Source organism: Equus caballus, chromosome 16 (genome assembly GCF_041296265.1).
Source record: "Equus caballus isolate H_3958 breed thoroughbred chromosome 16, TB-T2T, whole genome shotgun sequence".
Lineage (NCBI taxonomy): Eukaryota > Metazoa > Chordata > Mammalia > Perissodactyla > Equidae > Equus > Equus caballus.
The window spans coordinates 93,889,577-93,902,410 of NC_091699.1; the positions used below are offsets into that span (position 1 = coordinate 93,889,577).

The 12,834-nt window shown below is 39.3% G+C and overlaps 1 protein-coding gene across 5 annotated transcripts in view; it reads right to left on the bottom strand.

Annotated features, from left to right (window-relative positions):
* The window catches only part of ANKUB1 (ankyrin repeat and ubiquitin domain containing 1), a 36,090-nt gene extending 24,884 nt beyond the window's left edge, over positions 1-11,206 (bottom strand). Inside the window, exons 1-3 of one of the 5 annotated variants that reach the window (XM_070238303.1) lie at positions 10,921-11,206; positions 7,768-8,253; positions 6,286-6,429 (exon numbers count right to left, since the gene is read on the bottom strand). In XM_070238303.1, the coding sequence (XP_070094404.1) occupies positions 6,286-6,429; positions 7,768-7,857 (234 nt within the window). In that variant the 5' untranslated portion in view covers positions 7,858-8,253; positions 10,921-11,206. Of the gene's footprint in view, positions 1-217; positions 455-3,739; positions 3,874-6,285; positions 6,430-7,767; positions 8,369-10,920 lie in introns of those variants that run through there. The other 4 variants (XM_001491247.6, XM_023621092.2, XM_014731916.3 and 1 more) reach the window with 4 other exon arrangements.
* Between the last annotated feature and the right edge of the window lie 1,628 nt (positions 11,207-12,834).

Below are 12,834 nucleotides of genomic sequence, written 5' to 3' on the forward strand. Positions count from 1 at the left end.
CTGCTCTCTTGCCCTCCACCCGCCACACCAAATGCGTCTCCGGTTTCTCCAGGGGCCCCTCCCTGCTTCAGGCTCATCACGCATTAAATGCATTCCCCGCCTCCCAGATAACGCGTGGCCGTAATAGAATCAACATGCAGATCTCTTTGAAAGAGCCCTTAAGGAGTAAGGTTAGCGATGAAAGTTTAGGCAGCAGTGCTTTGATCCAGTAACTCACATCCCCGGGAGCAGTAACTCAAACGCGGCCTCTGGGGCTGAGCATAAAGCCGCCCTGCAAGCTGAGCTGCTGCCTGAGTCTGCAGAGCTTGGGAGGCTCTTTCTCCACAGCGCCTCACAAGCCCACTCAACAAAAACTGAGGGGCACAGATTCAGCCGTTCCGGTCCCCACGGCGCCCGCTTTCCTACGCTTCGGTCAGGGCAAGCATCTGCCCAACAGAATCCACGTGACGTCTATGGGCGGGGAGAAATGCGTATGAAACTGAATAGAGAGACAATGAGGCAGAGAGAAATGTTACGTTTTATGTAATAGCTGTTCCTTATTTCTTTTATGATTCCTCTGACTTCTCTTTAGCTCTTGGCATGGGTCCTGATTTATATGTAAAATTAAATGTGCAATTAATGTGCAAACAAAGCAGCAAAGGCCCCGTCACTCTGAGAGCTGACTAGCTCCTCTACCAGGGCAGAGAAACAAGCTTACAGGTGCTTCTCAGAATAGGAATAGATGGGTCACATACACATAAAGTAAACATCGGTATCCGAGGCATTCATACAGCTCCGAAACAAGTGATAACGAGGGAGCATTGCAAAACATCTGGCAATCTTTAGATGAAAATCAAAAGTGCAAGGAAGAAAATACTATCAACTGTTAACGAAGCCAGGTTCTTAAATCTCAAGAAATGAACGCCTAAAGAGTTTGTTCATTTTTTTAGCACTTGGGAACTTTTCAGGCTTCTTTAATTCATAATGTATCTGGAACATAGTTCATCGCACTATTTTAACTCAATACATACACCTTTTATAAACCTTGTTTTTGTGGGAAAACCCATTTTAAGTTCTAATGAGACACACCAGTTGGAGACACTTCTTCACGGTGGTTATATGGAGAGGAAGCAGGTAGGTGCTGATTGCAACTTGCCAACTCACCTTATCTGCATAAGAGAAAGCATCTCTGCGTCTAGATGATGCCCCTCCCTAAAGATCCTGAGTGAGGGAACACTGATGGTTCTACCCAAGGAAGTCAGATGCTGTTAAATAAACAAGGTCATACACAAATCATTGTTGGACATACGTAAAATCAGATTTTTTTCCTTTACAAACAAACCAAAACACCATGGTAGGAGGTACATACAAAGTGTCTTACTTTTCAATAAAAACAAATACATAGATCTGTTTCATGGGAATAATTTCTCTTTTGTCTTCAAAAAACAAGTGCAAACTCACTGTAAATACATACATGTGCATTAACAATAAAATAGGAAAAGTTAAAGAGAAACAGATGGAAAGAAAGAAGTTAAAGCAAATTTTGAACACTGCTGGACTTTTTTCACAAGTTCTGCTTTTTCGTATTTTGCTGTTTTGAAATTGTGCACCAAATAAGCGGAAACTTGCCCCAAATATTCCAGACGAGACGAAAAGGGGAAATAGCATTTGTTTTTATTGAGCTGGATAAAATCAAGTTGAGATGTCTTCATGAACATCTTAGCTTCCTAAACTTCTCTTTTTGGATGATAGTCATCCTGGAGAGGTCATACGTGGAGTCTAGAACACTGAATTGAAACATCTTTCTTCGAAAATTCTTTGCATACTATTCTTTATGGCTCATCTTAGAAAAGATAGCCATTTTTTAAGAAACATGTTTTTGTTTATGAATTACTATACATTTTCTTTTCTTTTCTTTTTGAGGAAGATTAGCCCTGAGCTAACATCTGCTGCCAACCCTCCTCTTTTTCCTGAGGAAGACTGACCCTGAGCTCACATCCGTGCCCATCTTCCTCTACTTTATATGTGAGATGCCTACCACAGCATGGCTTGCCAAGTGGTGCCATGTCCACACCCGGGATCTGAACCTGTGAACCCCGGGCCGCTGAGGCGGAACGTGCGCACTTAAGTGCTCTGCCACTGGCCAACTCCATTACTATGCATTTTTAAGAAGCTTGTTTATACATATTTTGTGTATAAAATGTATTTAAAATCTAAATTCACATACTATTTATCTCCTGGATTTGGTGTTTATACATTAAGAGTGCCTCTTCAAAGCTAAAATGTGTATTATGTTGAGTCCGTTTTAGACCTGTTAATATAGTTCACACTACTCCAACTTGTCTGATACACATCTACTCAGTGGTACCACAATTAATCCAGTCTCTCACTGTAAAACAACATTTCAAGGATGCCAGAAAGGATGAACTAAGTTTTACCCTCAGCCCTTGGTTGGTGGAAGCATGGCAACAGAAGGAGGCAGGGCAGCCAGAAGGAGTGTCAGGGAGACAGCCCAGCTCAGACTTTAGAAGGCACAGCATCCCCGGCAGCTGCTTCTCAGCCCACTTTGCAGTACCGCGTGGACATGTGACCAGGGCGCCCCCTGTCAGGCCTACCCACCCAGCCCCGCTTTGCGTTAGGAGATAGTAGGGCAGAGAAGCAGCAGACACAGGGAATTCTCCGTGTCAGAGGCAGGTCTGAAGCACTGCTGGCCTGGCAGCAAGGCTGGCAGCAGTGTCCAGTGCCTGCTCTGAGGGCAGAGAGGTAGCTGCAGTGGTGGCCTTCCTGGGCTGGTTCTGGGGCCCAATTTAGAAATTGTTTCTGGCTGCGGAATCTCTGAGCCCAACTCTCCAATCTTCTTGTCAAGACTGTGAACCACCTACCAGCCTTTGAATGCGTTTATTTTCTGCTTAAATTGTCCAGGGTTCATTTCTGCTGCTTGCAACTAAGAACCCTGATGCTGGATAGGGAAAAGTGCAAGGATACGGGAGTGCCATGCCTTGTGGGAAGAGGAGGTAGAGAGATGCCACAGTAAAGGAGGGAATCCAAACCCTGAAATGCACCTGGATGCTTTGCTATAACGTTTCTGACAATTATGTACCTTCTTGTTCATTTTCATGCTTTCTCTCTCAAGGCCCTTATAAACTCATTTATTCAACACATATTTATGGAGAGCCTACTGTGTTCCAGGTACTATTCTAGGCACTGGGTGACAACAATGAACAAAACCCAAGCAATAGTTTCCACAATAACATGGGTTAGAATAAAGGTGTTGAAGGCGAGAGCAGCCCGACCTGCTGGACCACAATCCCGGCCTTCGCAGCCCTCATACCGTGGTTTACAGGAACGCGGTGAACTGTAACAGCACAGCAAAGGATGAGCAGGACCGACACCTGTGTTAACAGAACTTGGAGACGTACACCATAGAAAGTATTTCTTATGGTTTCCGTAGGGGTTTTTTCCCAAAGAAGGAAGAGTTAATGCAATGTTCTTGCCTCACTATTTACTTTTCCAAATGTGTCTACATTACCGTTAAAGGAGAAGGTGTAACGTGCAGGGAAACTGGAAAATCTATTGTCTACTTTAAAAATGTATTGAAGAGTAGACCACCTCTTAATTTATCTAATGTCTTTCCCTCTTCTCAACCAAGCAAAACCTCGTAATTCACACAAAAATATAAGCACAATAAAGAAACCAAATACTGTGGATTCATTTGATAACAGTATCTACTTGCACCTTTTGGAAAAGAAAAATTGCTTACTTGCCAAGTTTTTGGTTCACATCATGATATTTCTAAGTTGTTCCAAAGTAAATTAAGAGACTTTAGCTTTCCTCGATTCTCGGAACGTGGAACTAATTGCATGCAGGAACGCGGTTGAATAGGAAAGGTACTAAAGTTTGTATGCATCTCATTGTGCAATGAAGCAATGGCCTGAGAGAACGCAGCCCTGGGTTACCTAAGAGATCAAACAGTGCAGCTGGTCTGACTGCATTCTTTGAGGCATGGACGCTTGCACGTGGTATTCTGTTGCTGTCAGCCCATCTTGGATTGTTATCGCACACGCCCAGTAAACATTGTGGACTTCAGAATAGGCCTGTTTTATCACCTCATCTGAACAGGAACCAAGTTAGGATAGAAACCAACATTTATAGCTTTTGCAGGTGACTCTCTTCCTTATTCAAGATATTATTTTCCTCCCCAAATCTAGTGATAAGAAATTTTCTAAAGGTGATTCTACTGGAGAAGGCGAACATTAAGATCAGTAAGAGTTCCATGGACCCTGAGAGTTTATAATTACATCCTAAGCATTGGCTGGTCCTGTGACTCATGGTACTCTGCCTAGGCTCTCTTGAATAGTCTTTGACCTCTACATTCCATTCTTGTCATTAGCAGTTTAGAACTCCAGGGAAAGGTCAGAGTTCAGTGCAAGGGCAGCTGGGCTCACTGGGATAGATGATGCTTTATTGGCAGAATTTATGAAATCCTTTTTTTTTTTTTTTGAGGGAGATTAGCCCTGAGCTAACATCTGGGGCCAATCCTCCTCTTTTTGCTGAGGAAGACCGGCCCTGAGCTAACATCCATGCCCATCTTCCTCTACTTTGTACGTGGGATGCCTACCACAGCATGGCGTGCCAAGTGGTGCCATGTCCGCATCCGGGATCCGAACAGGTGAACCCTGGGCCACTGAAGTGGAAGGTGTGAACTTAACTGCAGCGCCACCAGGCTGGCCCTATGAAATACTTTTATAAGTCAGGCTGTGAACGTAGGTTGCCTCTGGGGAGGGAAACTGGGGGCCAGAGGTAGGAGGAGACTTTTTAGTGTATATCCTTTTTACCTTTTGAATTGAGCACCATGTGAATGTACTAGTCAAAAATAAATAAAATTTAAAAATTTTAAATAATAAAAGTCAGTGCTTAGTTAAAAAAAGTATCCTATCCACATTCTTAACATACTTTTATCTCCATCCCTGAGTAGCCAAGGTTCAGTCAGATTCCTCCAGCCAGCTCACATATTTGCATTGACCTTATACACAATCTCCAAGGAAGCAAACAGCAAAAGTCTTGAACATAATCATTGGCTTTGGAAAATTCCAGGAAATTTCAGAGGGTTTGTCCCGTACAGAACCAAAACCACAGTATGTAAATATTTAAAGATGTAAAGAAAAGACATTTAAGAAATGACATGGAATTTAGTCTGTTTAAAAAAGTACTATATTATGCTATAATTTTCTGAGAATCAGAGGGAGAAAAGTAGAAGAAATCAGAGTTGTTTTTATTCCCTTCTTTGATAATTAAACATTCATCAAGAATATAAAAATAATACATGAATGAATGCTCATAAAACATTAAAAACACATACACATATGTGTTTTTGTTTACATAAACGGGATCATACAATGCTTATCTTTCTGTGACTTATTTTTGCTACTTAACAAATATTCTAGAGTATTCCTTTTAAACACAGACTTCCCACTTAGTCAATTAATAAAACATATGAAAATAAAAAGAGCTTTGGCTACCATAAAAATTTTTCTTAATGCTAAATATGAACAAATTAGTGTCCCATTTAACAGAGAATATTTAATTTACAAGTTCCTTGAGGCTCTTGTTTTCATATAGGGTAAGAAACTAGTACTGAATAATATTTCTACTTTAGGGAGCAGCTCCTAAACTCCTTAGACCACCTGTCTCTTTAAGAAATTGTCAAAAGTTAAGGATCCTCCACCCAGAAAATCTCCAGGTACATAATTTTGCATATTTTGCAATTTTAGGTTTTGTAAACTTCTTAAAGCCCAGCCATAGACCCCAAATTAAGCACCATGACTAAGGACACTATAAATGAAAAAGGCTGTCTCTGTTGTGTGCACACCTATTTCATGGCTGCTGTAGATGTAGAAACTGCCCCTTCATTCTTATTGGTACTGAGAATTTCTTCCCTTTCCTCCCTCCGCTGCCCCTAATTCACTGTGAACCCACGGAAGTTTCCCAATCTTTCTCCCACATCAGTATTCCAGATCCGTCCTTGGCCTCATCCCAGTGTTGGTTTGCTGGTTGCTCTGTGATGGCTGTTTTCGATAGGCAGCCAGGAGGATGGGGGGGAAGGGAGAGAAGGAGCAAACAGAGGGAGCTCTCTCCGGTCTCCGCACCTTATCCCCTTACAGCACAAATTGTGCATCAGACCAGTCATCCAAACGGAAGAGAAGAGAAGGCAAGAAGAGTAATCCTCTTTCTAAGTTATGGTACCACCCACAAGTTTATTCAAAACGAGGAAGACATCTTGGACAGGTGTCATTCGGATCATCATACCTTAACAAAACATTTGAGAGTTGAACAAAAAGATATTCCAACATCAGCAAGACTCCAGCTGTCCTTCAGGGCTGCTCCAGCATACGTCAGCTCCAGATACCGCCTGCCTTGTTCGTCCTCAGAGAGGGGAATGTGGAAATAATCCTTAAAAATCAATAGCATATTATTAAAATAGTACATCTTTACATTTCTAGACCAGCAATGTAATCTCTTTTCTTTTACATTTTTCCACTGAACATTATAAAATTGTTTGGGAAAGAGGGAAGATATTTTAGACAGAGGTTCTTAACTTGGCTTCTTCAGAACTACCCAAAAGTTTATAGATAGAATTTAGATGGGAAAAAACTATATTTTATTTTTATTAACTCCAAATGAAATTGATATTTTCTCTCAATTATGCATGTAGGCAACATACTAAAGTAGCAGTTGTTGGCTGTACCTGTGACTTTGTCATGGAGAGAAATCACAGATATTTTCATATCACATTACAGTTGTCGTAGATATCTCAAAATATTATTTATACTGATCACTACTTTGAAATTGTAATAGTTATTAGATACACTGCTAGAACTTGTTATTGTGTTAGCAAAGAAGCCCAGATGTTTCTATATCACTAATTTGTTTTTAAACTTGAAAATTGTATTTCAATATAGCTAGTTTCCTTTTCTTTGTATTTTATTTTAGCATTTAAAGACATTCTGAGGAATCCATATGCTTCACCAGACTGCCAAAGGATCCATGATACGTAAAAGTTATGAGCCTCAGTGTTAGAAGATCTAGATTTCAGTGATCACTGTAATCCACTAAATATCATTTAACTATGACTTGATAAGTACTCCTTAGCAAATGGGAATGGTCATCTCCAAGTTAAATACCATTTGATGGTCAGGACCTAAATACTTGTCCTAATTTCCCATTTTAGAGTGAATATTTGTAAGAAATTTATAAGGAAGTGACTGCACCCAAATTATTGCTTATGCTGGTTCTGTGATCCTAGGTAACATGGATCCTAGGTAACAACTTCTCTGAGCTTCTGTTTTCCCTGGATGCAAAATGAAGCTGTAACCCAGAAGGTCTCTGAAGTCCTCTCCACCTCCAGAATCCTTTGGTTTTTTATAGTTGTTGCTTACCAAACAAGCCATCTGAAAACTGGCATGCTCCACTTACATAGCCTAGAGTTAGTGTCCTGTTTGTATCCTTTCACGAAGAATTGCAGTAATACCATCTGGCCCATACACAGCCTACAAATCTCATAAGGAAAAGTTACATTTTTTTTTTCCTGACCCTTTTCCTGCCTAACACCTCCATAGTTACAATATTCCTATCAGACTACTGTGTAAGCAAACAATATTTTGAAATAGTTTTGGTTCCTTGTTTGCTGAAAAATGTCCCCAGTACTATGTCTACCTCATGCACAGTTTAAACTTCACTGCACAGTTAAAATTAATAAACATCTTAGGGGCTCAGGGACAAAGTACATACCTTTATCATCAGCTTGACAGCCTCCACAGTTTCATCTGCGGAAACATCAAACGGTTCAAAAGATCCCTCAAAGGCTATGAAAATTCTCATTTTCTCCAAAAACAAAAAGAACCCCACCACTTTTTTCAAAGATCCTGTTGGGTAGCTGGAAAAATTCCGATTCACAGTTAAGAACAAAATTGGTGGCGGGAGGCAGCTGTTGCTATCCAGCCCGAAGGTGAGTTGAGCCAATGTGAAGAGGCAGGTCCCGCAGAATCACAGCATCGGGGGCAACGCAGACAGCAGCTATGTGGAGGAAATGTTCTCTGCTGGTGGCAGCAGTCAACATCCACTTTGTTCCCGTATTATGGAAACCAGCAAACTTGACAATGGTTGGGGCAAGTGTGAACAAGCGTCAAACATGTAATGCAAAGATGCCACACTTAAATTACACCATCCACTGCCTCTTGAATCCATCTTCACTCGGGTACAGCTGATTGAATGACCCTTCAAAATAGATATTTGATTGAGATGCAGTGGCACAGAGTAAAGCAAAACAGAGTTGAATTAATTGAATGTGATAATCCTGAAAGTTCTCTGTAAATAACTCTGAGCTGAAGCCTTCTAGTTTCCATAACAACTTTGTGTACTTGTTCCCTGATGGTATTTCTAATCCTGCCATGGGATAGAGAACAATACCCACTTACACCAGGGAGATGAATGTGTAGGCAAATGACTCTGTGGCTTTCGCTTCCCATTTCTGCCTAATGGAATCTACCCAATAGCAACACAATATAGTTGGTATTTCTTTTGGTCCTTGCTTTTATGTTATTTAGAACAACTTACCATTGTTATTTCTTTCAACTTCCCTTAGTGTTGGTGGAAAATATTTCAAACCCCACTCAATAAATGAGCAAAGATATTAAGTACCATTACTCAAGTTTATAGAGTAAGCGTTTTCCTGCAGCTTAATTCTAAGACTCTCCTCTGAAATCCCCAGTATGATGCACCTGGTTTAATGCTATCGTTAACCATGTCTGATCATTCCTTCTGATCTAGGACAGAATCCTCATCTTGCATTTCTTTTTATTCTTAGCAGCACTGAGCACAATGTGAGTCATGTGATAGGTGCTTGGTAAATGTCAACCTGTTGGTTGATTCCATTCTGATTCCCAACTGGAGTTCCAACTATAAGAAATTTGAGAAAATGGAAAACATAAAATGGGCAAAGGATTTTATTGCAAAGCTAACTATTTTTGCCTCATATTTTTCACATGTGGCAACATAATGATATCTTCTTGATCTGTCAACGTTTTGAGAGAAAGCATGTTAACATAGGATGTACTTGATGCTGTTTGGGTGTGTTGTCCCCACCACTTCCAGCCGCTGTTACTGTTGACTGCTAAGGGCTCATAGCTACACCCGCTTCTCCGAAGAATTGCCCTCAGTTGATGGCAGCTGCCTTGCCAGGAAACGCACCTCCTTCAATAACTGACTGCTAAGGGGCTACAAAAGGCCTGCCTGCTTATATCAAGAGGTGAAATTTGTGCAGAGGATCCCTGTAGATCAGGCCATGGCTGGACTTTACCCGACACTACATCCTTCCGTGGCTGTCTTCTTCCCAATCATGCTTAACTCTCTCCCTTACTAGTTTTGCTTGAAGAGCACTGCCTCAGTAATTGACATGCATCCCGATTCCTGCCTCAGGCTCTGCTTCCAGAGAAGCCAACCTAAGGCAGGGGATCTTCAGGAAGCTCATATGCCTTAAGAAATCACAACCAACTGCTTTGTAGCTTCCTGAATGAACTGCATGTTTATTTATACACATGTATTTTTGTACACTGTCGTAGACTTGCCTTTTGGAGTAAATGCCCATCTCAGAATGATGTCATTAAGTACTTGCTCCCTTCTCCTGCCCACACGCAGCCATGTTTGCAATGTGACCCTATTCTCGTCATCATAGTTGGATCCGTCACAGTTGGATGGACCAGAATGGAACTCTCAGAATCCTTTCTTTTCAGACTGAAGGAAAATAGGACTTTGTGTTGAATCTGTAACATGCAACTTAGTAACTATATGAACCATCTTCTTCCTCCAAATGTGACTGAATGGCAGAGTAAGCTGACTAAGAAGAAAGAATGAGGCAGACACAGGAAGAGGACCAGAGGACACAGAGAGACAGAGAGCACTCCCATGGTTTCTGTTGCCCTTGAATCTTGTGAGACACCCTGTCTCTACATAGTAAATTGTCCCCATTTTGCTTAAGCATGCTCCAGTTGGTTTCTGTTACTTAAAATAAAAAGTGTTCCAAGGATTATTTTTCAAGATTCAGCTTCCTTTGGAACAAGGATATTCACTATTACCGCTATTGTTGTCTACTGTTCTTCTCAATATACTAGCCAAAATGTTTTGACAAGAGAAATAAAAATTGGGAAAGAGCAAGTAAAATTATCCCTATCATAGAAGACATAATTGTAACCCAATAAATCATGACAATCAAAATTTTAAGACTACTAGAAATAATGAAATAATTTAACTAGGTGGCTATGTTTAAAATTAATACACAGAAATTAATACCTTCTAGAAACAACTAGATATAGAGGATGTGATGGAAGAAAATACTCCATTTATAAAAGAAAAAAAGAACTATATTAGGAATAAACTTAGCAGGAAGCATGTAAGAGATATACAAATAAATATGAAAACAAAACTGATAAACATGAAAGTCTTGAACAAGTGGACCAGCATACCATAACCTCGGAAGGAAGGTTCAAAACCATTAAAGTTATCAGTTCTTCCTAAGTAAATATATCAGTTAATATTATCCCACTAAAAACACCAACAGGAACTTTTTCCAGCTTTATTAAGATATAATTGACATATAACGCTGCGTAAGTTTAAGGTGTACAATTGATGATTTGATATTTGTATATATTGTGAAATGATTACCACAATAAGGTTAGGTAACATCTATCATCTCACACAGTCATCTTTTTCGTGTGTGTGGTGAGAACATTTCAGATCTACTCTTAGCAACTTTCGAGTATACAATACTGTATTGTTAACCAACAGGATTTTTCTAAACTAGGCGAGGGGGTTCTAAAATTAATGTAGAAAAATAAGCAAGTATAGCTAGAAAAACTCTGGAAAAGAAGAGTAATGAGAGGCACTTACCTACAAGATGTTAAAACATATTATAAGGCTACAATAATTAAAATGGTGTGGTCCTGGCACATGAAGAGTCAGAAAAATCAATTGAAAAATAGAAAGCATAAAAATAGACTCAGAAGAATTTAACATATGATAAAAATGGCATCTTGCATCAGTGGGGATGGTGTGGGGAAATAAGGTAGTGTTGGATTAACCAGGTGGTCACCTGAAAAAAAAAAAGTGGAGTTATACTTTTTACCCTGCATAATGAGAAATTAAAAATGAACAAAGATTTAAATGTAAAAAATAGAACTATAAAAAATGTTTTATAATATTTCTATGAGAAGATTTTTTAAATCACCTCTAGTTGTGACCTTTCTGTCACAAAATTACTGAAGCCATAAAAGAAAATATTGATAAATTCAACTATATTTAAAAAAATTTGCATGGCAAAAACTACTTGATATAAAGTCAAAGACAAACTGAGAAAAATATTTGCAACTATTATGGATAAAGGTTGATTTCCTTTATACATAAAGAGTACCCACAAATCAATAATCAGTAGAAAAATGAACAAGTGATATAAACAGTTTACAGAAAAGGAAATACAAGTGGCTTTCAAATATATATATATATACTTAGTTCATAACAGGAGAAATGTAAATTAAAACTATAACATGATGCCATTTCTTACCAGGAAGTTGAGAACGATCCAAAAGTTTGATCACACACTCTTGCTGAGTCTGCTGCAATCATACTTTGCCAGAGAGTATTATTTGGTACAATTCCATACATAGAAAAATTTGGGAATGTATATTAAAATTACAAATGCACATATTCTTTGATTTACAAGTTCCATTTCTAGGATTTTACCCTTATAAATATATATGGCTATTTGCAAAATGACATAGATACAAAACTATTCATTGCAGAGTTCTTGGTAATAGGAAAAGGTTAGAAACATTTTCCACATTCACCAATAGGGGACCCATTAAATAAATTATTTTTCATTCATACAATGCTATACAGCTATAAAGAAGAACAAGGAAGTTCTTTCTATACCAATAAGCAAAAATCTCCAAGGTATAGCACTAAGTGAAAAAAGTGAGGTGGAAAACAGAGTGTGTAGTATAGTAACATTTGAGGAAAAAAGGAGGAAATTGTATCTATATATATAATATAATATATATGCTATAGATATAGATATGATATGATATAGATACAGATCATTTGCATATACTTCAACATCCCTGGAAATACACTCAGGAAACTAGAAACACTGGTGCCAATGAAGAGGAGACTTGAGCAACCAGGGATCAAGGATAAGAACAATACTTTTCACTGTCTGATCTTTTTAAAAATAGACTTTATTTTTATTTATTTATTTTTTTGAGGAAGATTAGCCCTGAGCTAACTGCTGCCAATCCTCCTCTTTTCGCTGAGGAAGACTGGCCCTGAGCTAACATCCGTGCCCATCTTCCTCTACTTTATATGTGGGACGCCTACCACAGCATGGCTTGACAAGTGGTGCCATGTCCGCACCTGGGATCCGAGCTGACAAACCCCAGGCTGCCTAACGAAACATGTGCACTTAACCGCTGCACCACTGGGCTGGCCCCTAGACTTTATTTTTTAGAGAACTTTTAGGTTCACAGCAAAATTGAGCAGAAAGTACACAGAGTTCTCATATACCCATAGACCCACTGCCCCCACACAGGACAGCCTCCCCCACTAGCAAAATCCTGAACTGAATAGTACATTTGTTACAATTGATAAACCTACACTAACACATCATTATCACTCAGAGTCTATAGTTTACATTAGGGTGCACTCTTGGTGGTGTACATTTTATGGGTTTTGATGAATGTATAATGACATGTATCCAACACTAGATCATCATACAGAATAGTTTCACAGTCTTAAAAATCCTCTGTATTC